Genomic DNA, 14,238 nt, shown 5'->3' with positions numbered 1-14,238 from the left:
TTCTAAGAAAAAGGGTTCGTGGAATCGTCCTGAACCGGACGGTTTCGACAGCTTCGAGCTGTACCGGCGACTCACCGGTACGGTTCCGGCAGCGGAAACGAAAATCGTTGCTAGAACCGAAAAAAGAGAAGAAAAGAGAGAGCGAGCGGGGGAGGAAGGGAGATGGAGAGGGAGGGAGGCCGGCGGAGGGTGGCGGACGCTGGCAGAGGCCGGCGGGAACGAAACAGGGGAACCGACCGTGGCCTCACCTCCCGTGGCCTCCGCCGGCCCTTCACCGGCCTCCTCCATCGTCCGCCTGCCTCCTCTCTCCCTCCGACACGGAACGACGCGGTCCCGTACCGACTCGTGCCACCGGAGAACTAGTACAGTGCCCGGTATCTGTTCCGCCGACCTTGGTAAGAACACAATTACATTTACCGAAGTTCAAAGACCAACCGGTTGGAGTATTGCCTTCATGTATTATAGTTTTATATTTGTTCTCTTAAAGTCTATTAGTTTAGCAATGACAATATATGTCTGAAATGAGAAGTCAATCTCTCAATTTTGAATATTGTCTGCTAGCATACTTCCCGGTCCTCTTCAATTGATATATTCTTCTTCCCTTGTTTGATCAGTTGGTGTGAATTCTTTGAGTTGTCTATGCTTTGCAGTATGTATTTGTATTCAGAGTTCTTAAATACAAAAAAGGCAGATATAAGCATTGTGTTAAAATATTTGAACCATGGATGATAACCAAATAAGTTTTGCAGGTAAGAATAAATCACAATTGGTGCACATTCTACCTCTCCTTCTGTATTTATTGTTATAGAAAAAAGTGGATTTATTTGAAGTCATAGCTTCATTCAAAATAATCAGTTCCAATATTGACAGAAACATGCTTGAACTGAATTTTTATCATAATTGGTGTCATGTTCCAGTTTGGTAGGATAAGAATTCGACTTCTCAGAGGATAAATATTGTTAGGTTGATTTTAGTCCATCACCTAGGATTATCCGCAACCTTTCGGTTTGAACTAATTTGGGGTTACTGCTTAATTGCAAGTTCCGTCCATTGCTTATATTACTTATATAGTTGTCTTTTGTTGTTTTTGAATACTTTGATCCTCTTTTTTCTTTTTGCTGTTATTTTTTGTGTAATACCCACTTATTTTTCATGTGATATCTTTTGCAGGCAATTCCTTTTCTTGTGGGATGCCCAGCATGCTTGAGGAACTTTTTAAATCTTTTCTGCGAGCTCTCTTGCTCTCCAAATCAAAGCCTTTTCATCAACGTGACTTCTGTGATGAAGGTCCTTTTTCTTTATACCCATAGTTTATTTGTAGACAAGGATTTAAGGTTATGGCTTCCTAGTAGATAAACTACTTAATAGTTAACATCTGATTGTTCTTTGTGATAATTTATTGTTCCAGTTCATGATGTTAAAGATTGGGTTCACACTTTTTTTCCCTCCCCTCACCCGCTTCTTTTTGAAGTGAATGGCATTTATATATGGAATAAATATTGGATTATGATTAACTTATAAATAACTGCCTATGATGTACAGTCATATATATACTTTTAAATTGCATTCTTATGTGGTTGCAGGTCAATGACAGTTTGACCGTTGATGGCATAGATTTTTATGTAACTAGTCAGTATTTAGAGGAGTTATTTAATTCATGCAAGGATGTGAAATTTGGGACTATGAACACTCGTGCAATGGATTTTGTTGGTGCAGGTGCTCAAAATTACAAAGGTGAGAAGTGCCAAGGTTTTATGTCTAACTCATGCATGGTTGCAAGTAGGACCTAAAGTTCATCTATCTTTGTAAATGCCTTGTCTATCATGCTGAATGAACTAAGCAGTGTAAGAGAAGAAAAAGTATGGATGCCCTTTGGCCTAGGATATTTTTCATATGACAGCAACATAATTTAATTAGGGAAATAAATATTTTAACTTTTAAACATGTTGGTTTAAATTGCCTATCAATTATTGCTAATGCTTACATAACGTAAAAATGATCATATTACTGTTCTCATTGTTGAGTTGAACCAGTAAGTTGTTGCAGATTTCCCTTGTACCTATTCTCTTCTGCTGTTCTCTCTTGGTCCCGCATTATTTTATTGTATCAGCATGTGCTATTTATGGTGCTCTGTTGTAACTTTGATCTCAAGTCATGCCATCATTGCATTGGTATCTTGATTTATGCCCTTACATTTAGCTGGATAAACAATTTCTAAACCTGGGAAGTTGTTATCTTCACTAGCTTCTTTGTTATGTTCAACTGACGGAATTGTAAATCTTGCTTCTATTTTTGGTTGGTTTAACCTTATGCTTCTGATTACTTTTCCAGAGTGGCTTGCATTTATTGGTCATCAAGCAAATCCCAATGAACCTGGTTCACCATATGCAATAGCCTTTCGAACAAATCTTAATGACTCAGTCAGGATGAAGCCTATGAATGCTACAGTTTATTCATGTGGTGACCCTTCTCTTGGCTGTTCATGTGGTGATTGTCCTTCATCTTCTGTATGCTTCGACTCTGCCTCACCTGCTCCTCGTGAGAAACAAGCCTGTGCTATTAGAATTGGTTCTTTGAAGGTATAACTTATCTTTCCTCTGTTGCTTTTTGATGTGATAAAATCTGATGACATTTGTTTCCTTAGGTCATTGGGATAATGTGGAACTGTCATTCTGTGCAAAGGATAATAAGCAAAGTAGTAAGGTACACCGTCTTAGTACCGGGCCTCCTACTGTGCCACACTATTGTTGTATCAGTATGTTACGATATGGAGATGGTTCAGTGTATGGAGTGTCGGTATGCTCCCATACTATGTATTGGTACCGAACTGGTATTGTATGGTATGATGCTCCGTATCGTCCGGTTCGGCACGATATGGCGAATCTTGCAAAGTAGTATATACATGCATATCGTGAACTAAAATAATGCATATCATGAACTGAAATAATGCATGGATTAATTAATCTTATATCATCTTTCTTCTTGTAAAAATGGAAGACTTTTTGAAATATAGCGGGATCTTATTAGTAGGGAAGGAAATTGGTCCCATTTGTATACCCCACCCCCCACCTTAGGGGGGGTGGGGTGGTGGGGGCTCACCTTGGTTGCACTTCTTATCCAAGTTTTGTATCTGATGACATCTGTTCCATTAAATCACTGGGATAATGTAAAACTATCATTTTGTGCATAGGATGATAGGCAAAGTAGCAAGATACACCGTCTCGGTACCGGGCCTCCTACCATGCCACATTATTGTTGTCTGTATGTTAGGGTATGGGGATGGTTCAACGTATGGAGTGTCGGTATGCCTCCGTACTATGTATTGACACCGAATCGGTATTGTATGGTACGTCCCGTATCGTCCGGTTCGGCACGGTACGGCGAACCTTGCAAAGTAGTGTATACATGCATATCGTGAATTGAAATATTGCATGGATTAATTAATCTTATTATCATCTTTCTTGTAAAAATGGAAGACTTTTTGAAATATAGCGAGATCTTATTAGTAAGGAAGGAAATTGGTTCTATTTGTATTGCCCGTCCCTCCCCTTGCGCACCCCCCCCTCCCAAAAAAAAAAGGAGGCCTGACCTTGGTTGCACTTCTTATCCAAGTTTTGTATTGATCTCAATACCTTTCAACCTCTTTATCTTTGCCTCAATTGTGATCTTGATCCTTCAATTAATCTTGATTTCTGAATCTTGCTCTAGATATATTACAATCCTCATGCAATACATGGGAATGGACTAGAATCCCTAAGAATAGCCACGCATGGAGCCTTTGTCCTAAGTGTCAATATTACATGGTGCAGACATGAGAATCATATTTAGATGTATATTCAAGTGTCTGACTCAGTAAGAGGAAAGAAAAAAAGAAGATACGTGAATACTTAAGATTGACGTAGGATGGAAGGAGGAGAGGGAAGAAGAGGGAAAAGAACGGGAGGGAAGAAAAGAGAGGAAGAAGGAGAAGAAGAATAAGAGGAAGGGGCAACTCAATATTCTCAAATCTCAAACATAAAGAACTTGGGCTCTTAATTACATATTAGTGGGTATTTATAGACCCAAAATCCTAATAAGAGTCCATGTAGAAATAAAATATTAAAGTCCTTAGAAAACTCTAGTCTTAATAAAAATAGAGTTCTCAATAAAAATAAAATTCTCTTCTTTTCAAATAAAATAAAATTAACCTAAATAAAATAGAATTTTTCTAATTCCTATATTTACGCCTAATAGTGGTGTGCCTAGATCTCTTATAGAACGGTCCATCAAAGATACAATATTAACAAGATTATTTTTATTTATACCTTTACCTATTGTTTGTTTAAACATCGATGTCTTTCAGCATATTTGTTTGTTGTCCAAACTTCCCAGTTGACCTAAGGGTATAAGAAAAATAACATTTTTTCAAAGTTGATTCAACACTTACATCCTCGACCAATTTCTAGTGTCAAATTGGAGAGCGAAAACTCATTGTTGGAAGAGTCCAACTGTTGACCAATCGCTGAAAGCTGCAATGAAGGAACTTCATTAGTATCCAAGTTTCTGACATATATCCAATTCATTTTGAAGCTGGATGTGAGTGCCTATGTAAGATGTCAAATCACAACCTCAACCATGACTAGATCTTATCATAATGTTGACCTTCTTGTCTAGGAGCATACCTTGTTTCGTGAACATGAGGTAATATTTTTTGGCCCAATCTTCTTTTGTAGCTCTTAGTGCAACAAATTCCTTACTAAAGACTTAGATCCACTTCTTCGTGAAACTTAAAGAAAAAGTTAATCTTCCAAATCACTTACTTTGGATGTCCACAAATACATGTCTTGATGATCTATTTCAACAATCTCAATAACTGTAGGTTGATTTATTTCAATTCTTATCTTATTGTAGACCGAGTCAAATCCTAGTCTCATTTCTATTCATTCTAAACTTGACAATTGCAGGTTGATTTATCACTTATGCTTCAAGTCATAACTTAAACATTCATTCCAATATACCAGTTATATCCCCAATTCATTTGTTAACTAAGATCCAAATCTAGTGCTACTTCAAAGCTAACTTTGTTTCTTGACCGAATCGGGATCCATATCAAGGATTGCCGAACCGGTACCGAGTGCCGTACCGGTCAGCGCCCAGTACGGTTTAGTACCAGTTCAGACCGAACCGAATCAGTATTGAACTGGTTGGTGCTGGTTCATGCCTGACCGGTACGTTTCGATATCAGTTCGGACCGAACCGGTACCGAACTAGTTGGTGCCGATTCACGCACCAGCACGCCCTAATTTTTGTTTTTGGAGTTCTCTCTTTTCGAACTTTTATGAATTTAAGTCTAATTTGATATTTTTTTGATGCTTTCTGATGTTTCTAGGATCCCGGTTTAAGCTAGATGATGCATCTTATTGCTTTAAAATGATATAAATCATAAAATGAACAACATAAAATATTTTCAAACCAAGATACAACCAAATTACATACTTTTAAAGTCCAACAGATATACATAATGATATTTAAAATCGGGTCGAGTGGCGATACCTCTCTTAGATATCCGGATCATCAGCATAATCAGGAAGCACATCAACCCACCTCTCTATCCAAGCGACATTGGAGTTTTATATGTTCATCCCATAAGGAATGCGCGTCGGGTTATAAGCACTCTCGGATCTCTCGCTGAAGCTCTAGCTATGAGAGGTGTTCTTGGTTGATAATACGACTGTAGAGAGGACCATCCGACCATGCCGGTAGCAAAATCCGATCCGTGAGATGCTCTGAGCTACGTAGGATAGTAGCCACCGACCAGTTCGCATCGAGTCCGAGTCGAACCGGACGGAACTGGCTAAAAATTACCGATTTCAGCCGGTACTATTGAGGTTCCGACCCCTATGGGGCCGAAACTGTTTTCCTATGGCAAACAGGCTCGGTATGGGACCGGGTCGGCTCGGTTCGGCTTGAACCAGGCCGTACGGCCTGGTTTGGCCTGGTTCGGCAATCCTTGGACTACCGATCGACAGGCGGGTCGGAACCGGCATACTGATTTTATTAAAAGTTTTCTAGTTTGATTAATTGGTAATCAATTTTTTCAGCTTTTAAAATGATTTTAAGTATAATTTGATATTTTATGATGTTGCTATGATCTTGGTATAACCTAATGATGCATTTTCTTGTTTTAAAGTGATACAAAATATAAAATGATTAGTAAAATATTGTATGCTACAAGAAGCAATATGAAATATTATAAAATCAACTAGTGAGATTAAAAATATAAAATAATATAATCAATTATATATATATTTAAAATACAATATGCATACCGATATCTAAAATCTCGTTGAGTGATGATGCTTTTCGTAGATATTCAGATCGTTAACATAGTTAAGAGGCACCTTAGCCCACCCTTCTAACTAAGCTGCATTGTAGTTTTGTATGTTCATCCGATAAGAAACACACTCTGGGTTATAAGCACTTTCGGTTCTTTTGCTGAAGTTTTGGCTCTGAGAGATATCCTCTGGCTGATAATATGGCTGTAGAGGAGCTCATCCGAATATGCTGGTAGCAAAATCCGACTCGTAAGATGCTCTAGGTTGTGTAGGGTAGCAGCTAGACGATGCCTCAAATGCACCATATATCCATATTCAGATGGGTTACAGGCTGCTTGTGGTTACGGATAACAAGATCCAACATACAACTCGAAACTTGATACATTTATTTTTTTGAATTTTATTTTATTTTTTTATTTTTTAATCCAAAAATTATTTAATTTTTAAAAATTATATATATTCCTACAGTTAAAAATTTTTATGTGATCATGTAGATCATCCATAGATTTACAACATACATAAAATTAAGCCAAAATCAAAAATTTTAGTATGATCTCTTCTTATTTTGCAAATTTTAATGTATATTTTGATATTTAAAAAAAAAGAGGAAATGAGATAGGGAAGAGGAAGCATACCTTATTTACGGTTGGATCCTTCTTCAATCATGCTGAATCGACGTGTCTTTCACCGTGGGGAAGGGGGTTATTCGAATAGGTAGCTTCTCGAGCCTTCCCACCTTTAAACCAAAAGGAAGAGAGAGGGGAGGGGGGTCGGTTCAGAACCGGTCTGACTTGGTGCAAACCAAACGGTTTGCACCAATTCCGCATAGAACGGGCTAGCTTGGATCGAGTCCGTGCGGTTCGCGACCGGTTCCAGCTGGTTCGCGACCGATTCCAAAAAAATAGGTGAACTGACCCGGTCCCCCACCGGAGCGGCTCGACCCGATATGGCCTGGTTTGGCAAACCTTGTTCTTATTAAAGTTATAATTGAACTATTGGTTTAAATTTCAGTCTATACAATTCTAGATCTTATTTTTTATCATTCTTTGATGTACCGAACTTGTCTTTTCAAATTGCTTGAAAGTTTATACTAAAGATTCTTTTGCTATTATTTATTACATTATATGAATGTTCACTCAAATTGTGAATAATTGGATTTAGGAGCCAAGACAACCATATGATTTTAGGACATGAAAATACTAATAGTGTTATACATTTTTGATGCTGGAAACCTGACTCATGATATGATTTGGGCAAGGTCCGCTGAACTAGTATCGAGATCCGTACCGGACCTACCGGTTGGCGGGCCGGTCATCATGGTACTAGTTCGGTACCATACCAATACGTGGTACCCAATATTTTTTTTAAGTTTTTTATATTTGATTAATTGGTAATCAATTTTTCAGGCACACCCATTTTTTTTAAGTTTTTAAAGTTTGATTAATTGGTAATCAATTTTTCAACTTTTTCAGTGATTTTAAGTGTAATTTGATGTTTTTTGATGTTTCTATGATCCGGTATAACCTAAATGATCCATCTTGTTGTTTTAAAGTCATACAAAATATAAAATAATTAATGAGATGTTGCATGCTACAAAAAGCATGACATATCCTAACATCAATTACTAAGGTGAAAAATATAAAATAATATAATCAATTACATATATTTAAATTATAACATACATACTGATATCTAAAATTTCGTCGAGTGGAGATGCCTCTCGTATATATCTGGATCATTAGCATAGTCAGGAGGAACATCAGCCCACCCTTCTAGCCAAGCAGCATTGTAGTTTTTTTCTTTATGGTTCCATTCCTGTAGGTTTATTGGGTATGTCAGTTTATCAATTATTTAAAAATAACAAATTTTTGTTACGATTAAGATAATATTTTTTACTTTAGAAAATACATTTAATTTATCTAATACATAGTACTAATTATTTATATTTATTTATTTATTTATAATAATTTTTAAATTAAAAAATATGTTTAAATACTATAAATTCAGAAAAATATTTTTTTTACTTCAAAAAATACTTTTGAAATATGTATTATGTACTATTTAATTTTTTAATAATTTTTGGTATTAATTATATATTTTTAATTATTTTTTAATTTAAAAATAACTTTTGAATTTGAATTTTTTAAAAATTAATTTGATCTCAGATCCATATAGAACCCTATTATGGATGGTACATATATTGTTCTAGGCCCATGGGTATGCATTAAAGGCTACTTATTTTTCAATTTTTCTTAAAATTTAGGCTTAGACTACTATCCAAATGAGCACATCAAAACTTAAATAAATGCACAACAAATTTAGCTAGAGAATAGTCTGCATGCCCCTAAATATACTTCTGATTTTATTTTTTTTGAATTTTATTTTATTATTTATTATTTTATTTTAAAATAAAAAATATATTTTTAATTTTTAAAATTATATGTAATTTAAAAAGTAAAAATTTTTATGTGATTTTATATATCATCCATAGATCTACAACATATCATAAAATTAGGCCAAAATCAAAAATTTTGGCATGATCTCTCCGTATTTTGCAAATTTTAAGGTATTTTTTGACGTCCAAAAAAAATAAAAAAAATGCGATAGGGGAGAGGATGCATATCTTATTTAGGGTTGGATCTTCTTTCAATGGTGTTGAATCAAGCGTGCTTTTCACCGTGGGGAAGGGGGTATTTGAATAGGTTGGGAAGGCCTGAGAAACTTCGCGAATAGGGCTTATTTAAAACAAAAGAAAGAGGGGAGGAGGGCAGGTTCGGAACTAGTCCGACTCAGTGCGAACTAGACAGTTCTGGTTCGCACCGGTTCTGCACGGAGTCGGCTGGCTCGGATTGAGTTTGTGTAGTTCATGATCGGTTCCAGCCTGTTCCGGCTGGTTCCTATCAATTCGGGACCAGTTTCGGCGTGTTCCTATCTGTTTGGGACCGGTTCCGGCTAGTTTGGAGCCAGGTTCGAAAAAAATAGGTGAATCGACTCGGTCCCCTACCTGTTCGGCCCGGTTCAACCAACTTTGGATTTGAGGATCATATAGTTTACTATAAGATTCAATTTATCTTGATGTGTTAAGGTCAATATTTGTTTGCCCAGTTCAGCCTGGTTCGGCAAACCTTGGATTTGAGGATCATACAATTTACAATAAGATTCAATTTATCCTGATGTGTTAAGGTCAATATTTGTTTCGATCTGAAAGTTACTTGATGACTGACAACTTAGTTAATCTGTCTGCTTTGTTACCAGATCGGCTCTGGTGCTTCATGCTTACTCTGATGCTGATCTGCAGGTAATCTTGTTGATTGACATTCCAATATCATTTCTCTAGAGATTCTTATCTATTGGAAGAGCAAGAAGCTAGACATGGAATCTCCACTGTAGTGCTTTGGCAGTGTATTGTTCACTAACTTATGCTGCTGTGTGGAGATGGTGATTTGTTTGTCATCTCTTGCAAATGAGTGTTGCCTTAGCAATTCTTCTCTCTTATGTCGTTAGCTCCATTATTGCAATCCATACTGTGGATAATCTAGTTTTACATAAGTGGACAAAACATATTTAGGTTGATTGCTGCATTTTGCCACTAATTTTATCCTTGTACCTTTTACTCATCTCCTATGTTTTTCAAAAGACCCATACTGCCATGCATTCTAAAGATTTTGTTAGCAAATCCTTGCTCATTGATCTGATGTTAATTTGAGCAGTAGAGTCAGAGATAATTTTATACGCAATTATGTATGCCATAAGTTATTTCTATTTCTATTGTCGTCAGAAAGAATGCATAGGGGCTTGTTACCATTGTAATTGTGTATATAGATGAGAGTGAATTTGCCCCTAAGTGTGATTGATTGCAACATTGTGCAAGCATCTGACTATCTTTCCTCAAATTTTGGACGTGATTCAGTTACCACTGAATCTTACAGTTGATTTCAACAATTTAATGGATCTCTAACTAACAAGGATATAACTAGGTCTTTTGTCAGCAATGATGCTACATGGATGATATATTGGTGCAGTCCAACGAGGAAACTAGTCAAGGGTAAATCCACCTCCCATTTTGAGCCTGAAACAGTAGAATTGTTATGCTGTCTACTTGAATTGTTATGCTGTCTACATTTTATTCAGTAACACTAACAAATGGTTGGGACAATTTACTTTACAAAGTTGACATCTGAAACAATAGGTATTCTTGGGATTTTGTTTGTAAAACCATTTGTAAGTTTACATCTTTCTACCTCATTTTTTTCATATATAATAAATGTTTTGATTTTTTTTTTTTCTGTAAAAAATCTGTAATTTGTGATTCATTTTAGGATTGTCCCATCTGTTGTCCTTTCTGATTTAACACATTTATCTTTTGTTGCTGGCAGGTCAAATGTTTGGATCTTTCATTAGCAATTTTGTATTTTCTCTTAGTTTCTGCTTTTTCAGTATGGTGTTGGTTACACAGAAAACAAGAAAGAACAGGTCCTTCTAGAACAAAAACTTTGGTGAATGTTATGGGTGAAAATGAGCTCCTTTCTGTTAATAAGCAGGAAATTTCTACTCAGGTTACTCAGGTGCATATTAATTTATATTGTAATTTTAAGTATGTTTTGCTCTCTTCATTAAGGTTCGCTGTCTCGCTTCCAGAGCCCGTACCATCCTATTATAGTGTTGGTCTGTACCAGTTTGGTACGAGACTATGTACCATTTTGGTACCGATACAGTATGGTACCGATCAGTACGATGAACCTTGCTCTTTGTTATCCAACGATCATAGTGCTGTTATTGTTATCATTTTTTCTCTTTTTTGCATTGTAGACGGTATGCTATTTTGTACTTGGAAGTATTATCAGCTTGTCTCCTTGCCCAGTAAAATATTCAGATTTCAAGTGATTGCGTTTTCCCTTTTACGTCTTGTTGCATTTGTGCTTTAAAATCTTTCATTTATTTTTCTTAAGAATTTGTAAAATTGCTTGTTGACTAAAAATTTAATTCTTTATAATCGTAATGATAATATTGATAGCCTTATCTAGTTTGTTCTAATGTTTACTCTGCATTGCGTTCTTTAGTTTTTATCTTTTTTTTTGGTTCTGCAACAAATTTATGTTATTAAATGTTGGAGTCAATGCCTCCAGAGTAACCAGACTTGACTTGGTTCCTTTCAGGTCAAAATTTTAGACCTATACTAAACCCCTTGGCTAATAGGGTTGGGTTTGGTCAGGTTCTTGGAAATTTTTTTGTGACCCATCCGGTCATTCATATTGGGCCACGTCATGCATGACCCCAACCCAACATATGGTATTCAGGTTCAGCTTTGATGCAAGATAAAAGAAGAGCTCACTATTCATTCTATTTAGAAGGAAAATTAATAGTGATGGGATAACCAGTGGATAGAACTAAGAAAGGATGTTGGTGTGCAATGCTTCCACTAGCGTTGTTAACAAGGATGCAGTTCAAGCATAACTGAGCCATCAACCTATAAATAATATAGCCTCAATATCTAAACTCCAAAGTCCAAACCAAGACATGGCAACGGGATATGTGATAGAAAGGTTAGGTATTTTAAAGTCCCAAGTAGAGGTGGGCATTGGGCCGGGCCGCCCATGGCCCGGCACGGCCCGCTTGCTACAGTAACGGGCCGTGCTAGGCATGGCTCATAAAAAGGGACCGGGCTGGGTTAAGGATTTCTGGCCCGCGGGCCGAGCCCGGTACGGCCCATAAGGGCCTGGGCTGGCACGATTCGTGGGCCAAGCACGGCCCGACCCGTCCATGAGCCGCTCTCCCTTCCTGCCTCCCTCTCTTTCTCTCTCTCTGAGATCCCTTCCTTCGAAGCTCGCTCTCTCCTCTTCCCATGGAGACGGATCTTATCCTGGTGGTCGACCTCAGCCTCCTCTCCCAGGCCGAGCTCAACACCCTTTCCCTCTCCTGTCCCAACGCCTTCGACCCCCACCGCTGCGACGATATCGTCGTCCCCAAGATTGACCACTCCGTCTTCAATGAGAGTGCCGGTAGCCGCAAGCAGACCTACTCTCGCCTCCGCCTCGCCCCCCACAAGCTCGACGCCCCCCCTTCTTCGTTCTCCTCATCCTCCATCGCCCGCCGCCGCCCCCGCGGCCACCTCTCCTCCTCCCCCCAATCCTGCTTCGCCACATCCGCCACCGATAGCACCAGTGCCGAAGACGACGACCCAGGACGCCGCAAGAATCAGCGGATCGTCTCTTTCCTCCGCCAGCTCTTCGCCTGTGAGGATTCCTCCGCACCCCCTCCCCAACTCCCATCCCAGTCTCAAACCAACCTAGCGCTAACTGTAGCCACCCCCATCTCCAACCATCGGAATCCCGACGCGGGTGATAGTAGTAGCAAGGTGTTGGTAGTGGTGGATGATAGGGATCGGGAGGTTCTGAATGCCAAGGGCGTGGCGGTGGATTTGGTCGGGTTGGGGGAAATGGTGGATCCTTTCGGGGAGAAGCTGAGGCGAAGGACGGCGGGGTTAAAGGCGGAGGAGGAACTGCTGCAGTTTTTGAGTGGCTTGGAAGGGCAGTGGGGAGCTGGAGGAAGAGGAGGAAGATCGTTGATGCATCGGTGGTGGGGGATGACTTGCCAAGGGGATGGAAACTGCTTCTCGAGCTCAAGAGGAAGGACAGTCTCGTGCCTGGCACGACCCGTGCCTGGCTCGGCATGGCCCGCTACCCCACGAGCCTAGGGCCGTGCCAGGCACGGCCCGTTTAGTCTGTGGCCTGGTGGGCCTGGGCCGGGCCGGGTCCGGCACGGTCCGATACCCATCTCTTGTCCCAAGACATGGCAACAGGATACACGATACAAACGTTAGGTGTTTTGAAGTCATGGTTCTTTAGCTTGAGTAGGATTGGACCATGCCCAGTCAGGCTAGTTCATCCCATTTTTGACCTATTTTATACATGGTTAGGATTAGTACATTGGCTAGGTGGAAAAAGGAGCAACCCATAGCCAACCTGATAATGGAAAAAGCCATTTTTCAAATCTGATCAAAATATTGGATTCAATCATGCCTAAGTGTGGACTAGGTTGGATCATAGGTTGTCCCGACCTGTTTGCGAAACTGAAACATTGTATTGTTTTTTTGAAGATCTTGATGTTAGAATTGACTCGCCACCCATTCATGTCGAACTATTAGGTGGATGTAAAATCCAAAGATATGGAAAACCTATGCGAACTGCTATGCTAGGATGCTTCAATGTGTGAACCGATTAAGTCACATGGAATGATTTGCATATGTTAACAAATGAAGAGGTAAAATAAAAGGAAAAATAATTCTTCAATCTCTTTCATCTTATGGGCACCATTTCCATTTCTCACCAGATCTTATATCTTCCTTCAACCATCACCATGGTGGTTGATGCTGGAGAAGTTTAATCTCCATCTCTTCTATACTCGTGTCTCGTGGTAGCCTGATGAGGAGGCCACACCTAGAGATCTTGCTGTAGCCATCATTTTATTGTGCATGGAAAGGAGAAGAACTTGATGAAGATGAGGCACAACAAGAGGCATAACAAGCTCTGTTGTAAGGAAAATTGAAGCAACGTTGATGAGAGGGCGGCGGCGGCGAGGCATTAGAGGCAATGGAGGCAATATTGGAATCGAGAGGCATCATAGAGAAAGGTGGGTGGCCTCTGTAATCCGTAATTTTACAAGACAACAAGGTGTTGAAGGGGGCTAGGTTATTTTAAGTTAGAAACATGGATTGACCGCTGATTAGTGTTCAACTATGACTCAAGCGTCAAAATGGTTTGGATTGGGTTATCGGGTTCTGGTTATAATTCATACGATGGAGACATTGGCATGTTCTTTTGTTATAATTAACATTCATATGTCAAAAGGGTTACCTGAATGAAAGAGTTGGAATGGGAATTGGAGACTGGAAAATAAGGGACCATTCCTATTTCATTTTATGCAC

The 14,238-nt window shown here is 38.9% G+C and overlaps 1 protein-coding gene across 2 annotated transcripts in view; it reads left to right on the top strand.

The window, feature by feature from the left end:
- LOC103716598 (uncharacterized) overlaps nt 1-14,238 on the top strand; it is a 281,358-nt gene that overhangs the window by 148,099 nt on the left and 119,021 nt on the right. The window contains exons 31-36 of one of the 2 annotated variants that reach the window (XM_089923826.1): nt 1,171-1,287; nt 1,584-1,734; nt 2,332-2,579; nt 2,645-2,703; nt 9,570-9,612; nt 10,691-10,879. In XM_089923826.1, the coding sequence (XP_089779952.1) occupies nt 1,171-1,287; nt 1,584-1,734; nt 2,332-2,579; nt 2,645-2,703; nt 9,570-9,612; nt 10,691-10,879 (807 nt within the window). The remainder of the gene's footprint in view (nt 1-1,170; nt 1,288-1,583; nt 1,735-2,331; nt 2,580-2,644; nt 2,704-9,569; nt 9,613-10,690; nt 10,880-14,238) is intronic. The other variant, XM_089923827.1, reaches the window with a different exon arrangement.

This window comes from Phoenix dactylifera, chromosome 6, assembly GCF_051530095.1.
Source record: "Phoenix dactylifera cultivar Ajwa chromosome 6, Ajwa_hap1_PhDact_Kaust_v1.1, whole genome shotgun sequence".
Lineage (NCBI taxonomy): Eukaryota > Viridiplantae > Streptophyta > Magnoliopsida > Arecales > Arecaceae > Phoenix > Phoenix dactylifera.
Note: the sequence above shows the minus strand (reverse complement) of the source record. Positions and strands in the feature narration are given on the sequence as shown.